The sequence below is a fragment of the Eretmochelys imbricata genome, chromosome 12 (assembly GCF_965152235.1).
Source record: "Eretmochelys imbricata isolate rEreImb1 chromosome 12, rEreImb1.hap1, whole genome shotgun sequence".
Classification (NCBI taxonomy): Eukaryota; Metazoa; Chordata; order Testudines; family Cheloniidae; genus Eretmochelys; species Eretmochelys imbricata.
Genome location: NC_135583.1, coordinates 35,783,275 through 35,797,140, shown reverse-complemented (window position 1 = coordinate 35,797,140; position 13,866 = coordinate 35,783,275). Strand labels below are relative to the sequence as shown.

Here is a 13,866-nt window from a genome sequence, read left to right as displayed (position 1 = left end):
CCCGAAACATGTAAACACACACCAGGCCTACGCCATTGCTTCTAGGCAGAGGGGAACCCATACCATTTTCAGGACCCACAAAGTACTAATAAGGACATGCACAGGGCCATTTTGTTGAAAACAACTTCTAAATTTCTTCCAAGAAACCCAGAAACTGTAGCTACCAGTGCCTCCTATCAAGGTTAATGAATGTCTTTCCATGGACTTTAATGGGAGCTGTTTGGGTGTGTAAGTTGGGTAGCTAGATAGCTCACATTAAGAAGCCACATCTCATGCACTCACAAAACTTGCAGGCACAAGTTTTAGAGGATGAATTGACACCACTGTGAAAATTTGGCCCCTACAATTTACACATTTTTGAAAATTCTGCACTGAATTTAACCACAAGACCAGCCTTCCTCTTAATCTTTATAATTGTGGGTGCAGTTTGGAAATGAGACACTTCTGAAAAGAACCAGATGACACAGATCGCTTCTTCAGGGGTGCCCAGGTGGAAGGTTTTTGTTAGCATTAGTCAGGACTGTGTTTTCCAGTATATGGGGCCTGACTCTGTGATGTGGTGAGATCATCAACAAAGTCAATAGGATGGGAGGGCATTCAGCACTTCCCAGGATCAAACCGATAGTGGGGTTTGATATCATGTTTATATCATGATGAGGGGGAGAAAACCCAGGAGAGAATAGCAAGCCCAAACAGGAAGAGGTAACACAGGACACAGAACGATACTCAGAATTAAAACTCTGAGAATGTTCTTCCCAGTTAGAATGGGTGGCCTTCAGAGGTGGTCGGAAAATGCCAATTGTTTTACCAGGGAAATTTCAAAAAGAAATTTGCTTCATTTCTTTTTCATCAAAATTTCACATGAAAAAAAAATTGTTTTTCCCATGAAAACCTAAAAGTCTTTAGTTTTCAAAACCTGAACATTTTCCCCAAAAATCCAGTTTTATTGTAAACTGAAATTTTGTATCAAAAAAGTGACATTTGTTTTTGATGAAACGCTGTATTTTTGTTGAAGATACTTTCTCAACCAAAAAATGTCTACCAGCTCTCGTGACTTCTTCATTAATTATTATTATTCTTGTGGTCGTGCCTAGTGAGCCAGCCGGTCAGGCTAGGCATTGTACAAACATAAGAAGTGACAGCCCTGGCCCCCAAATGCTTGTTAACTAAATGACAAGGTGTAACAGGTGGATGAGGCAAACAAGTGAGCCACAGTATGGGATGGGGGAAAAGGTAGCCTAATAAAATAAATAAATAAATATTCATTAATAAGTGCATAATTCTTAGCCAATAGTATGTTCAGGAATCACAATTTGCTACTTTTCAAATTCTAAGAGGTGCCGTGCCCCCAGCTTTCACTGATGTCAGTGGGTGGTGAGTGGTCAGCCCTTTGGAAAAGATGTTCAATATCTCATGAGATAAAGCCCTCAGGCAGCAGACAACCCAAGTTTACACTGATCTTGCCAGTCTTACATTTGTGACAGTTAAGCATAGAATGAACTTTATTGGAACAATCTCTCCAGTGTATTGTATTGTGTCAATAGTGGTTGCAGCTTCTTGACCCACCTATTTCTTTCCTGAACAAGCATATGGTTATCCTGGCCACAGTAAACAAAGTCTCATTGGTTATTTCATTCTGAGTTCCAGTAAAAAAAAAATTGCACCACAAAAATTATAAATAAGGAAGTCAGTTCTCTCAGTTACATCCATGCAACCCACGTTGACTTCAGTGGAGTTGGGCCAAGGCAATTCAGGACAGAATTTGGATCCAGTGGGCTTTTCATTTTTCAATAGAGCCCAGTTCTTATGGGCAAATATCCCAGGAAAAGGCCAGACTGTGAAACCCATGCACAAAGAGTAATTGCATTGAAGTCACTGAGTGAGTAACTGCTCACAACATCAGTGAGGGTTTCTCTATCTGGAGTTAAGTCAATGGGAGCTTTGCTTGAGCAAAGGCTGCAGGCTTCAGCTCCAGACTTTTGGGGTCCAATTCTGCTAGCCTTTCTCACGCCAAGTAGTAGCTCACCTCAGCAGCAGTCCCACTGATTTTCAGTGAGGAAAGCATTACTCAGTGAGTAAATTGGGCATAATCTGGCCCTTTATTAATGCATTGGTAGCTCACTGTAGCCAAGTAAACCCACAATGTTGATGATCATTAGAGCCAGGTGAAAAAATCTGAATGAAACATTTTCTCATCCGATGAGGTTTCATCAAAATTTTCTATGAGAAGAGATCAGTTGGGAAAATGTTCCACTGGGAATATGAAAATTAAACATTTCATTTTGTTTCAAGCTGGCGTTAATCTCTGCAGCTGCCTAGTGGGAGTTGTAGTTCTGGGTTCCCCGTCCTCCTCTATGGACCCAGTTCTGGCCAGACTGCACCTCCCATGATGCATTACTGTCTCTCCCTGTGGCTGAGACACCATGGTGCATCAAAGGAGTCTCATGCTCTCTTTGAAGTTAAGGACCAAATTCTGCCCTAATTTACACCTATGAAAATACCACTGACTTCAATGGAATTGTATAGCTGTAAAATTAGGCGAGGATTCATTAACCCAAAGCAGCATAAATCAGTCCAAAGTTCAGGCCACCATGTGCAATGACGTGTCCTTTTCCGAAGATGATAGTGATATGGTTGGCAGTAGTTAGCCCCTCAGCCAGTGTGCGTACAAATGTCAAATCACTATTTATACCCCATCACAAACTACTGACTGACTCCGAATAAGGAAGAGCAAATGAACAACAAAAATCCTGTTTTAATGAAAACGTCACTAGATACGTGCTCGAGTTGCAAACGTTGGATCTGGATTTTCAACCTAAATAAAGTTTGGGGGTGGACTGAGTTCTACTAAAGGAGGCAGAGATACATAGTCACTAGAGGACATATACTTAGTCCAACACAAACACACAGCATTGTGTAAGAGTTACAGTTGCTCATCTCCATAATATAACAGAACTGTCTTTAAACAGAACCTTTCCTAAAACTTTTCCTGTGAGACATCTGTTGGTCTTTAGCTAGAAGGATGCACCTGATGGCGTTCTTTCAAATAGGGACCAGTCATTAGATACAGTCTGAAAAGCTTATCCTAGTCCTGGATGATTTCTGGACAGAATAGAATGGTCATTGCAGTGAAAATATCAGTCTACTCCCTGGGAGTATCACTGAAGTGTATTTGCTGCCAAAATTCTCTGGCAGAAAAATTACTCTCGAAATCCAAGACTTGCTTGAGTTTCAGAAGTGATGTATCATCAACATAAACTCTGGGAATTTATAGCCTAGCCTAATAGCTAAAAATTATATGAAAACCTCTGTCAAACTCAGGAAAGTTCAGATCTAGATGGGAGACCAGAAATGATCTCTGGTATATACTGTGTACAAGTCAATAGCAAAGCATGGCTGAAATGAAGACATTAAATTATGCAATTACAGCAAATGAGAGGTTTCAGAGTAACAGCCGTTAGTCTTGTGGTTGAGACTGAAGATCAAAGTCTGCCTTAAATGGCTCACCATGCTGACATGATTAGGCATGTCTGTTTCTGCAGCCAACAGTACACAACAGAGTGATGCAGCTACCATCATGTCTAACCACCTTTGACTTCCCTAACCTTATGGAACAGGTACCCATTCTGCAGCTGGGTGAGCAGGAGGTAACCTTTCAGTGAGAGACTGAGCAAGACATGAATCCATGACTGCTGTGATTACGTCGAGTGCCTTCACCACTCAGCTACCGCTCCTTGTAAAATTTATGCTACCTGGGTTTAATTCCCTGCTTAGCTATTATTCTGCCACTTGACCGTGGACAGTCACTTTTTCCCCTCCAACTGTTTTGTTTTCTTTATTTAGACTGGGGCCCTGATCTTGGTGGAGACCACTAGATACTACTGCAGTACAAACAATAAATAAGAAGATAAAATGGGCCTTCATCAACACACAAGATTTGAATGCCCCAAAATTTGGATTAGGGTTCAGAATTCACTTCAGATCTGAATTTTGCTTTTGAGATCTACTTCCAGTAATGATAAGGTCTTTAGTGGATATCTGAAGAGGGATGATAGAGCCTTCCATCCATGCCCCAGACAAGACTTAGATTACTGCAATGACATAATAGGTCACATTTTTAAAAACTTTTCATGTACCTAAAATGATAGGGGGTGCATATAATGTTTAGTTACCAATTTTGTACGCACTAAAACTGGATTTAAATGTGCCAGATTTTCAGTTTTTGTTTGTAAATCTAAATTTGGAGGACACACAAAAATGTGAGTGGTATGGCCAGCTCCAAAATGGCAGCATGCAAATTCAGAGGCCGGACTGGAGCCCACTTTGAAACATTGCTCTGATGCAATTCAACTACATTATAAATCAGTTTTTTGCAACCCCCAACAATCTGAGGTATTCTAAAGATCAAAATCAAAACCAACCTAGATTAACTGTTCCTAAACCCACACAGTAACTGACCTATCAGAGAGCTATCAGCATGGACAAAGCTCCTTACAAGCAGCTTGATACCTCGTGGAATATTCATACATTCACACCCTCTAACTGGCAGAACATTTCTTATTGCTTTATAATTATCTTCATTAGCTGGACTTGTCCTTAACTATGAGTGTACAAGGGTCAGATTGCAGCTTGGCTGAGAGTGAGATTTTAAAAGAGTCACACTGAACTCTTCAGACTCAGTTTGGCTGTTGAATGCTATGGTAGGTAAAGGAATCACCAAAGACAGGAGCTTTATTTATACTGCAATTGGCCAAGTGATTAATGTAAATTTACAGGGAAAATGATAACTGTGATGAAATATGTAATGAGCATCACATAACGGACTAAGTAACAAGAAGGATGCAATTGTAGCTAAGATAAAATAAAACAGGATTGTATCAAGCAGGAATATTTCTCCAGTTAATAACACTCTATAAAGGAGAGAAAAGACTAATATTGATTTTCCCTCTTTTTTGTGTGTGTGCCACTCTTTCTATCTGAAATAGACAACATTTTAATGCCATGTTCCACTCCCACAGTGGATCCCTTTATTCATTTCTGGATTAACCTTTGCTACATTAACCACATTTGCCAATTGTATATAAAGTACTAAGAAGCTTGAAGATTCAGAATTAATTCATAGGCTTCCCTCATGTAAAAAGAAATTTATAATAGCTAAAAAAAGTAAGGTTAACTTAAGAGTTGGTTGAAATTGTTCGATCAATGGCAAATTTTGATGACAAATGGTGTTTCAAAGAAAGCAAAAATGTTTTACAAAACAGCACTAGTTTCCTTGAAATTTCCCATTTTTTGACAAAAGTTTTAATTTTCATTGGGAAAAATACTTTCTCTTTCTTTTTTACTTCTCCTCCCAGTTTTCAAAGGAGAATAGTAGAAAAACAAGAGAAAATAGTATTTTTTTCCCTCAAGAAAATAAAAAATAAAATTCTTGGAAAAAATTCCAAGTATTTCATTTTGAAATTGTGCATTAAAAATCATGTAAATCTTTGAAATAAATGAAAAATGTTTATTTCTTTTGAAATTTTTATGACATATACTCACCTTTTGGCTAACTAGGTCCACTTAATTTATTGCCCACTTATTAGTTTGTGGGTGGAGCTTATCTTTGATAAGCTGTATAAAGAAAATACTGATTTTATGGGAAAGCCAAATTTCAAGAGGTGCTTCTGATATTGCCACAGTATTTGACAAGTGTCCAATTCCACTAGCTTAACCCAGAAGAACTGACAATTTCATGGAGCTCCTTTAAACATAACCTTTTATCCATAGCTACTGTAATTATACAAACACAAAACTATGATGATTTTAAATGTTAAGGACACATTTAGACTAACACCCTTTACCACTGCCATACTGGAACAGACCAATCTTCCTGCTAGTCTGGTATCCTCTCTCTTAGAATCATGAGTGTTATATGTTTCAAAGGAAAGCGTACTCCACCCAGATATAGTGCATTAATATACTCCACAAAGGAAATAAGTTCCTGTTCTCAGCTCATGATCATTTTATGCCTTGAAATATGAGGACTGAGAGTCCTTATCTTTTTTTTTTATCCTAGCTAAGTATAATTACACATTCTATTTTTAAATATACCTTTATATTTTACTTATATTTTAAAATAAACCCGTAATCACTACTGGCTCCTATAATATCTTGCAGCAGTGAGTTCCACCAGTTAATTATAAATCACAGAAAGACCTGGAATTTCCTGTTCTCCATATTAAATTTTCTGCCATATAATTTCATTAAGTGATTAATACATTTTAGAAAGAACATTATGGGCCTGATTCTGCTCTGATTTACCCCAGGGTAAATCAGGAGTAACTCCACTGAAGTCACTGGATTTATACCAGTGTAAGGATGATCAGAATCTTGTAAACTCAGAATAAGGCCCTAAAGTCATCAGAATATATATATTGAAGACCTGATCCTGCTCCCACTGAAGTCTAGGGCCAAATTTCTATTGGTTTCAGTGGGAACAAACTAGGGTCCTGCAAAAATGTATATAGATTTAATCTGAACTATTTCACTGTTTTTTATAAACACTATCTAAAGTGAGAATATTTCTCTATTTTAATACTTTATAAAAATATTGCTAAAGGAGTCAGATTGGGAAGTCATGCACCCTGGAAACTTGCTTTGGAATATATTTTCATGCATAGAGATTTCCCCTCTCTTTTTAAAACTATTCTCACAAACAGTAGAAGAGGCTACTTACCAAAGACAAACAAGCTAATTTCAAAACAGCTAGTTCCCGAGAGAGCCAGTTAGTTATTAACAATAAGGCAAATAGTCCAATACCAACTTAGATAGCCTTCGCCTTTAGAAAAAACGGAGCCTGTAATTTTCACTTAATGAAACACCACAAAAATACAGGGTTTTATGTCACAGTTACATTGGATTTGAGGACAATTTGTGCAATGGATAAAAAAATGTATCTTGTTGTTCAAGAAGCGAGTGACAGGGCACATCATCTTTACTGAAGACATAGTAGCAAATGGAAACCCTTCCGTGAAAATAACATGAAATCTAAAATACTCAGAGCTGCCAAACTTTTCAAAAGTCTTTTTCCAAGGGATGAACTTTTCTTGAAATCAGTTTACAATTCTCATTTTCTTTGAGCCTTTTCATTTTCCTTTGAGCATAAGGTCTGAAATCCTTTGTGTCCCACATAAGCATGCAGAATAACTTTGAGTTGCTGGCAAAACACATTTTGAAAGCTGTTGTTCCTGATTTCCTTTTGATGAAACCACTAATGAGCAAGTATAAGTGATGCAGTAAGAAATTAATCTTAACTAGAATAAACCTCTTGACATTTCACTTACTTAGACTATCCAGGCAGGCTGGACTGTTCCCAATTTTATTTATGATGTTGGACTTACATTGCGTAATTTACAACGTCCTTCACCTCACATTTCAGGCGGTGGACGACTAGTGTTTCTAGAAGAGTGTTTACTATTTAAAATGACATCAAACAAACTTCTGAATGCTCCGGTCCCAAATGCCGCAGTGCAACTTTCCTGGAGTTCTCTGGACAAGGCAGATATTTGTTAGGGTCAAGCACACATTATAGCCATATTCCTTGTGTGTTGAAAAGACTTGGGTCAAGCTTAGTAAATGAGCTGTAATTCCCAGGTAGGTGATCAGAACATTTGGATATTTACTTTACTAGCTAAATATCTTTGATAAAGTGACCTCAGCTCACAGTGTATTTTGTGAGTAACAACATAGATGGCGGTTATAAGGATTAAATTGCTCAAACCATGTATATATACACACTTGTCTTTTTTCCCCTACAAGTATCACCATACATTTGTGTCTATGTCATTTTAGGAGAACAATTTTTCTTTGTGTGCGAACTAATTTCGCTGCTTCTTAGAAATAAAACAGAACGCATATACAGAGAACCACCGATATTGAAACTGTTCGTAACAGATTGCAAGCTCTTCTGGGCAGGGTCTTTATTTGCAACATAGCCAGCACACTAGGGGGCTGAATAAATAACTAACAACAACCCATGCATTTCAGTCTTTAAGAGACCGATTGTACTCTGGCCTGAACACAACCACAACCACAACAAAGGTGGACAGTTCCTTGCTGTAAATATTAGACCATCCACCCTTTGCCCCACACCTCCTATCTAGCTTTTCTAGGAGTCCAACTTTTCCACAAAGGTAACCGGGGTTATTTAAAAGGAATTGAGCAGAAATCTCACCAGTGTTAGCTGGCAGCACCCGCAGGTTTTCAAACTCGAGCATGGTGTAAGAGGAGTCCAGGGATTCGACATAATCTGGCATATCCATATCCATTATGGCTTGACAAAGCTTCATTATTACTTGTCAACAGCAATGGAACAGGCCAAAACAGCCCTGCTGTCAATCATGGCCAAGGTTTCCTTTGCAAAGAGAGACAACCCCAAGACCTTGGAGTGACAAATCATTACCCAGCTCCCCCACAGTCCCCTCCCAGTGCCAAGAGAAGGCTGGAGGGGAAGAGGTCCAGTCTTTACCTCTCTCTCTCTCTCTCTCTACCTGTGTGTCTGTGTCCTGTATCATGATTATATGACGCAGATAAGGCCTGGGCTAAATCAGCTTGGATTGCATCCTCTGTTCAACACTGTGTGGTTTATGGTAATCCCTGTGTAAACATTTTGAAAAGTGTAGCAGTGAGGCATTCGCACAGTGAACTGTTCTTTCAGGGCAAAGCTCTGGGTCGTGTCACTTAGCACTCGGGTCACTTCAATGATACTTTTCTCTGCCATTTGCCATCTGCCCTTGTAAAAATGCCAGGTGGAGTCACTTGAGCCAGTGGCGGGGGGAAAGGAATCAGTATTACAGAGGACCAGAACCCATAAGGCTTCGCATGTGTGTAGTACTTACTGCCTAATCCAAAACTCAGTGAAGCCAATGAAAAGACTTCCATTGACTTCAATGACCTTTCAAACCTCTAGACTCTGGAGTCTAGAGACAGATGAGTACTGCAAAATAAATAAAAACAAACGGCACTCTCAGACTTTCATTCTAACACCCCCCAACACCCCCCTCCACACACACACACCCTGCAAAGTCACATCTGTGATATTCACAACCTGTTTTATCTGTTTGCCACAAACATTCTAGTTAAGGTGTTTATATAGCCCCCATTACCATGGTATCTGAGCAGTGCCATAGAGTATTTCATGTATTTATACTTATATCACCCCTGTGAGGTAGGAAGGAACCTTTTATAGATGCTACATTTGACAGGTGGGGAACTGAGACAGAGAGACAAAGGCCCAGATCCTCAAAAGGTAGTTAGTTGCCCAACTTCCATTGATTTCAATGCAAGTTAGACATCTAAATACCTTTGAGGATTTGGACCTATGTGACTTGCCCAAGGTCACACAGGAAATCCACAGCAGCAGCGACTTGAGAGTGGGTCTCCCAAGTACCAGGCTAGTGCCCTAACCATTGAACAATCCTTCCTTCCCATTCATGAATATTCATGGAGGTGATTTATTCTTGTTTGGAAGGATGTTTGCAGAAAATGAAGTCTTGCAAATACTCATGCATATATGTTTGCATGGAGAGTCGTGACAGAAGTAATCACACAGCAATCTTGAACTCACCTTAATTTTCCCCTTCCTTTTTAATAAAAATTTCATTTATCCAATAAGGTATTGCAAACAACGCTATGTGACATTTAGCTGACCAATCACACACCAAGAATGACAAAGCGCAAGCCATGAAAAGGTGTCGTGGATGCAAATAGTTTGCAAACAAACCTCAGATTTAGAGAGCTGTTCATATAAAACATTTGAACAATGAGCAAATTCATAATAATCTACGTCTGTTCATGGATAGTTTGCAAACAGAAGAAAGGAGTAAGTTCATTGAATACATTAGGTGTTTTGTTTATTTCTAATTGCAACTTGCATCCAGACAGCTTACCTGCGCTCCCACAAATTATAGCCCTAAACCTGCCATCAGCAATAGAAATGTTGCCAATGTAAAAAGAGCAGGATCAGGGGATGTGGGGTACTATTGCGTATGTGGAACTTGACCCACCATTGAAGTGCTGACAGCTCTGAGGTAACCATGGCAACTATTTAATGGTCGATAGCTCAAGTTTAGAATGGGAGTGAAGATGAGCCCTGCTCCCAGTTGAAACTACAGAGGACTTGTAAGTTAGGCAGATGTAATTAACCAATCCAGAATTTGGGCAGGACACTGGAGTTGATATCACTAGTCATGTGCCAGGGGATAATTAAGTCCACAAGTGCATCGATAAATGAAACCCATGATAGAAAAATATACAACATCGACAGTAGTCAAGACCTTAGTTTTAATTCTCATCCAATACTTCTGTCATCATATTGCCCCTAACAACATGGAGGCATTGGTTCAGTGCTGACACAACGGGAGACTGTTAGATCTCCTGAATCACCAACATCTCCTACCTACAGCATCTCTGTTCTTCTCCCTTCTATTGTCCAGGCTCAATCTTTCAGTGTTCAGGAGACCATGGTCTAAGTTGTTGTTGATAAAGGCCCTTAAGGCAGAAGGTACCAGTCAAAGTGAAGTGTTGAAACTAATAAAATAGTTGGAAGTGACATGACAGTGTTCTGCACAGTCTTCTGATATTTGTCGTTTGGTTATGGACAGTTCAAAATCATGCCAAAATAAACATTTCTTTCTCAATAACAGTCTGTGTTTTGAAGTCTCAGGCAATATTCCAGTTTCTCCTGTCAAGTTCCAAGTGCTCCATATTTTCTTTTATTTTTATTTCAGAGTTTTGCATAGAATCTCAAGATTTTTTGTTATTGAGATTGAGGAGTTGGGAGCAAGAAGACTGGAAATGAAACTCACATGTGCAGTGGTGTCTGTCAGGAATGCAGTATACCTTTACGTGTTTGGAATGTGGGTGCTATCACCGTCCAGGTGCCTTGACATCTTCCCTCATTTTATAACTCCATCCTCAAGGACATTGCTTGTGTTTCAGAGACTCCTTCCTACACAGGCATTCTACGGGATCCAGTTTGACATCCTGTTGAATTTGGAGGAGAGAAGGGTCTTGAGGAACAGGCAGAGGCTTTTCCAAAAGGAAGACTCTTGGCCAAGATTAGAGGGTTGCCAAATAGCCTGAACTCTGAATGAACCCATTATCAGTGGAGCGCAATGTAATCTAGCAAACCCTGTAACACAACTAACAAGAAAGGTGCCAAAATCAAGTTTTGAAAAATCTTAGATTCACTCTCTTTGACCTCATTTACTCAAGTCAAATTTACCTTTCAGGCAGCAATGATTTTCCCCATGTATCAGGGAGATATTCTAGACTTTGCAAAGTGTTAACTGTAGATGGGATTTTCCTAGATTTCTAACTCTCTCTCTCTTTTTTTTAAAGACTACGTTGTAACTAATCCCATACAAATGACTCCCCGCTTAGATAAGATTTATTTTTTTATCCTTGGACTGTGCCCCAAGCCACAAAGTAATGCCAACATCAGCTAAATTAGCATCTGATTAGTCATTCTTGCATCTTACTCAAAACCAGCCTTGACTAGTTCTAGTCATCTGGCACATCTTTGTAAGATGCACATTGGGCCCAATCCTGCAAGGTTCTGAGCACCCCTTTCATGGAGAGCCAAGTGTACACAGCATCTCCTTGGGACTCCTCAGCACCTTGCAGGATCAGGCTGTATTAGAAGGTCAATAACAGAAGATTAGCCTGGCTCCGAAGAGCATTCAAGGAAGGAAATAGATCTTACTAATCTCATTTTATTTGCTTCATAAAAGCAATACTCACAGATACGGGAGGGGACTATGGGGCTGTTATGTGGATGACGCCTTTTTTTATATGATTTTATAGAAAATATTTGTAGTAGACAAGCAGGTTCTCAGAACAGAAACAAGCTTCGCTCGCCTCCTCCACCTCCCAGGATATCACTGTTTTGTTTATTATATATGAGTTCAGTCTTTAAAACAAGATTGGCTCAAATTAGTAACCACAGCAGAAAACTCCTAGTGTGCTCTGGCTGTTTGGTAGCCCACAGGAGACAAATGAGGGACGTCAGCCTGATTCCCAGTGCCTGGGGTTCCACCCCACTGAAAAGCACCATGAGTGTCGCCACCCTTGTTGATAATTACGATGGAGATAGAATGAGCATGGAGAGTGGACCTTCGCAGCCCTAAATGCTGAGGCTCACTCGCAAGGGGAAACGGGAAGTAACGGGTGTGCTCTCACATCTCCTATTCTGTGAAATAAAAAGAGATTCAGGGTCACTTTGTCACTTTTCACCGTCACTCTTGACCTGAACAGCCAATGGCTCAGGCCCAACCTGTCAACACCTTTTCCATGCTAGTGAGCAGCTATTCACTGGAAACGTCCCACTGATTTGTCAGTGTTTTCCCACCTCCTGTTACTGCCCCTTGTTGAGTCACAGTTGCAATTAGATGTTTAAGTTCTTTAGCGTGGGCAACGAGTCTTCTTATTGGCTCTGGAAGGGGCTTACCTCACTTTCAGGCACCATAATACATAATAAATACTGCCATAGTAGTAAAGCAAAAGTCTGTCCTAGTAGAGACCAGGAGGACCTGTAACTACTTTCCGAGTTACAGTCTCAAGAATCCCACCTGAAGAAGTAGACTAGAAAGATTGGACAGAAATCTGAAGGAGGTTTATAAAGGCATTAATGGGCAGAACAGCCATTTAACTGCCATTTACTTTGAACAGGAGTTAGATGGCAAATAGACACCTTTGCCCTTGAATGAGAGCAAAGGATAGGCTGTTTGGCTAAGTCCTGAAGGTATTCACTTCCTACTATGGCCAGCATCTCACACTGCTTTCTATACCCCAAGTACCTGCCCTGGTGGCCATCAATTGAAAACACAGGTAGTAAAAGCCAGCCACATGACAAGCATGGCCATATGAACTCCAGGGAGAGGCAAAATCTCAAGGCATTTATGCTGAGGGACACTGGTGAGGAAGGAATCTAAGTGGAAAGGGCTGGATAATATGTGGATCTCTTCCCTTCCATTATCTCAAAGAGTTTACTTTGTGTACAGAGGATGTAAAGGAAAAGTAACTCTAGGGTGAGCCCAGTGATTTGAACTCTGGCCTGTAAGGCTTACAGTGTTATAATAAACCATCTGGGAAAGTGTTGCTAGCCTCTCTCTTCCATTAAAAGAAACAGGACCCCGGGCCTACTGATGGTTCTGAAGTACACTGACCAAAGATGAGTAAAGCACAGTTGGCATCTCCCTCAGCCCCTATATACATTGTGATCTTCTCTAAAGAAGGGCCCTTTTGTACCAGCTGTTTTAAAATCCCTAAACAGAATGGGCTCAAGTGTCCATAGGATGAAATTTACCCCTCTGCAGGGGACTAAGCCAAGGCCCCACCACTTAAATTCTATCTAAACCCTAATTTTAAAGATTTATGTGAGCCTTAAGTGGTACCTAGACCATTATTGGCCCTCTGCGCACCCTTTTCACCCTTAAAAAAAGCTAAGAAACAAAAATAACCCAGCAGAGCAGGCCTCACTGTGAGGGCAAGTGGCCTACTCCGTGATGACAATGTATCTCCTGCCTTGGCTGTCACACTGTACCCGCACAACCTGTGCTGAGTGCATCATGGTGCAGTATCTCAGGAGCTCCGATTCCTGCCTCTCTTGTTGGGGTGGAAGGCCAGTGCAAGATCTCCTCCAGGTACCTGGAGCTGGCTGCCTTGGTGACGTTATCCCCCTGCTTCTTCTTGAGCTCTGGATTTGAAACAGACTGCGAAGGAATGAAATGTTTTCACTGTACTGCAACAAAACTATTTCTAGTGCCAAGAGCTGCCAACATAGAGCGGCAGGCGGCTCTTGGGTTTCTTTAAGCTCCAGCCAAA

The 13,866-nt window shown here is 40.3% G+C and overlaps 1 protein-coding gene across 1 annotated transcript in view; it reads right to left on the bottom strand.

Annotated features, from left to right (window-relative positions):
- The window catches only part of LOC144272761 (hepatocyte nuclear factor 4-beta-like), a 40,171-nt gene extending 31,841 nt beyond the window's left edge, over nt 1-8,330 (bottom strand). The window contains 2 exon segments of the mRNA XM_077831072.1: nt 7,084-7,087; nt 8,216-8,330. Of these exon segments, the coding sequence (XP_077687198.1) occupies nt 7,084-7,087; nt 8,216-8,330 (119 nt within the window).
- Between the last annotated feature and the right edge of the window lie 5,536 nt (nt 8,331-13,866).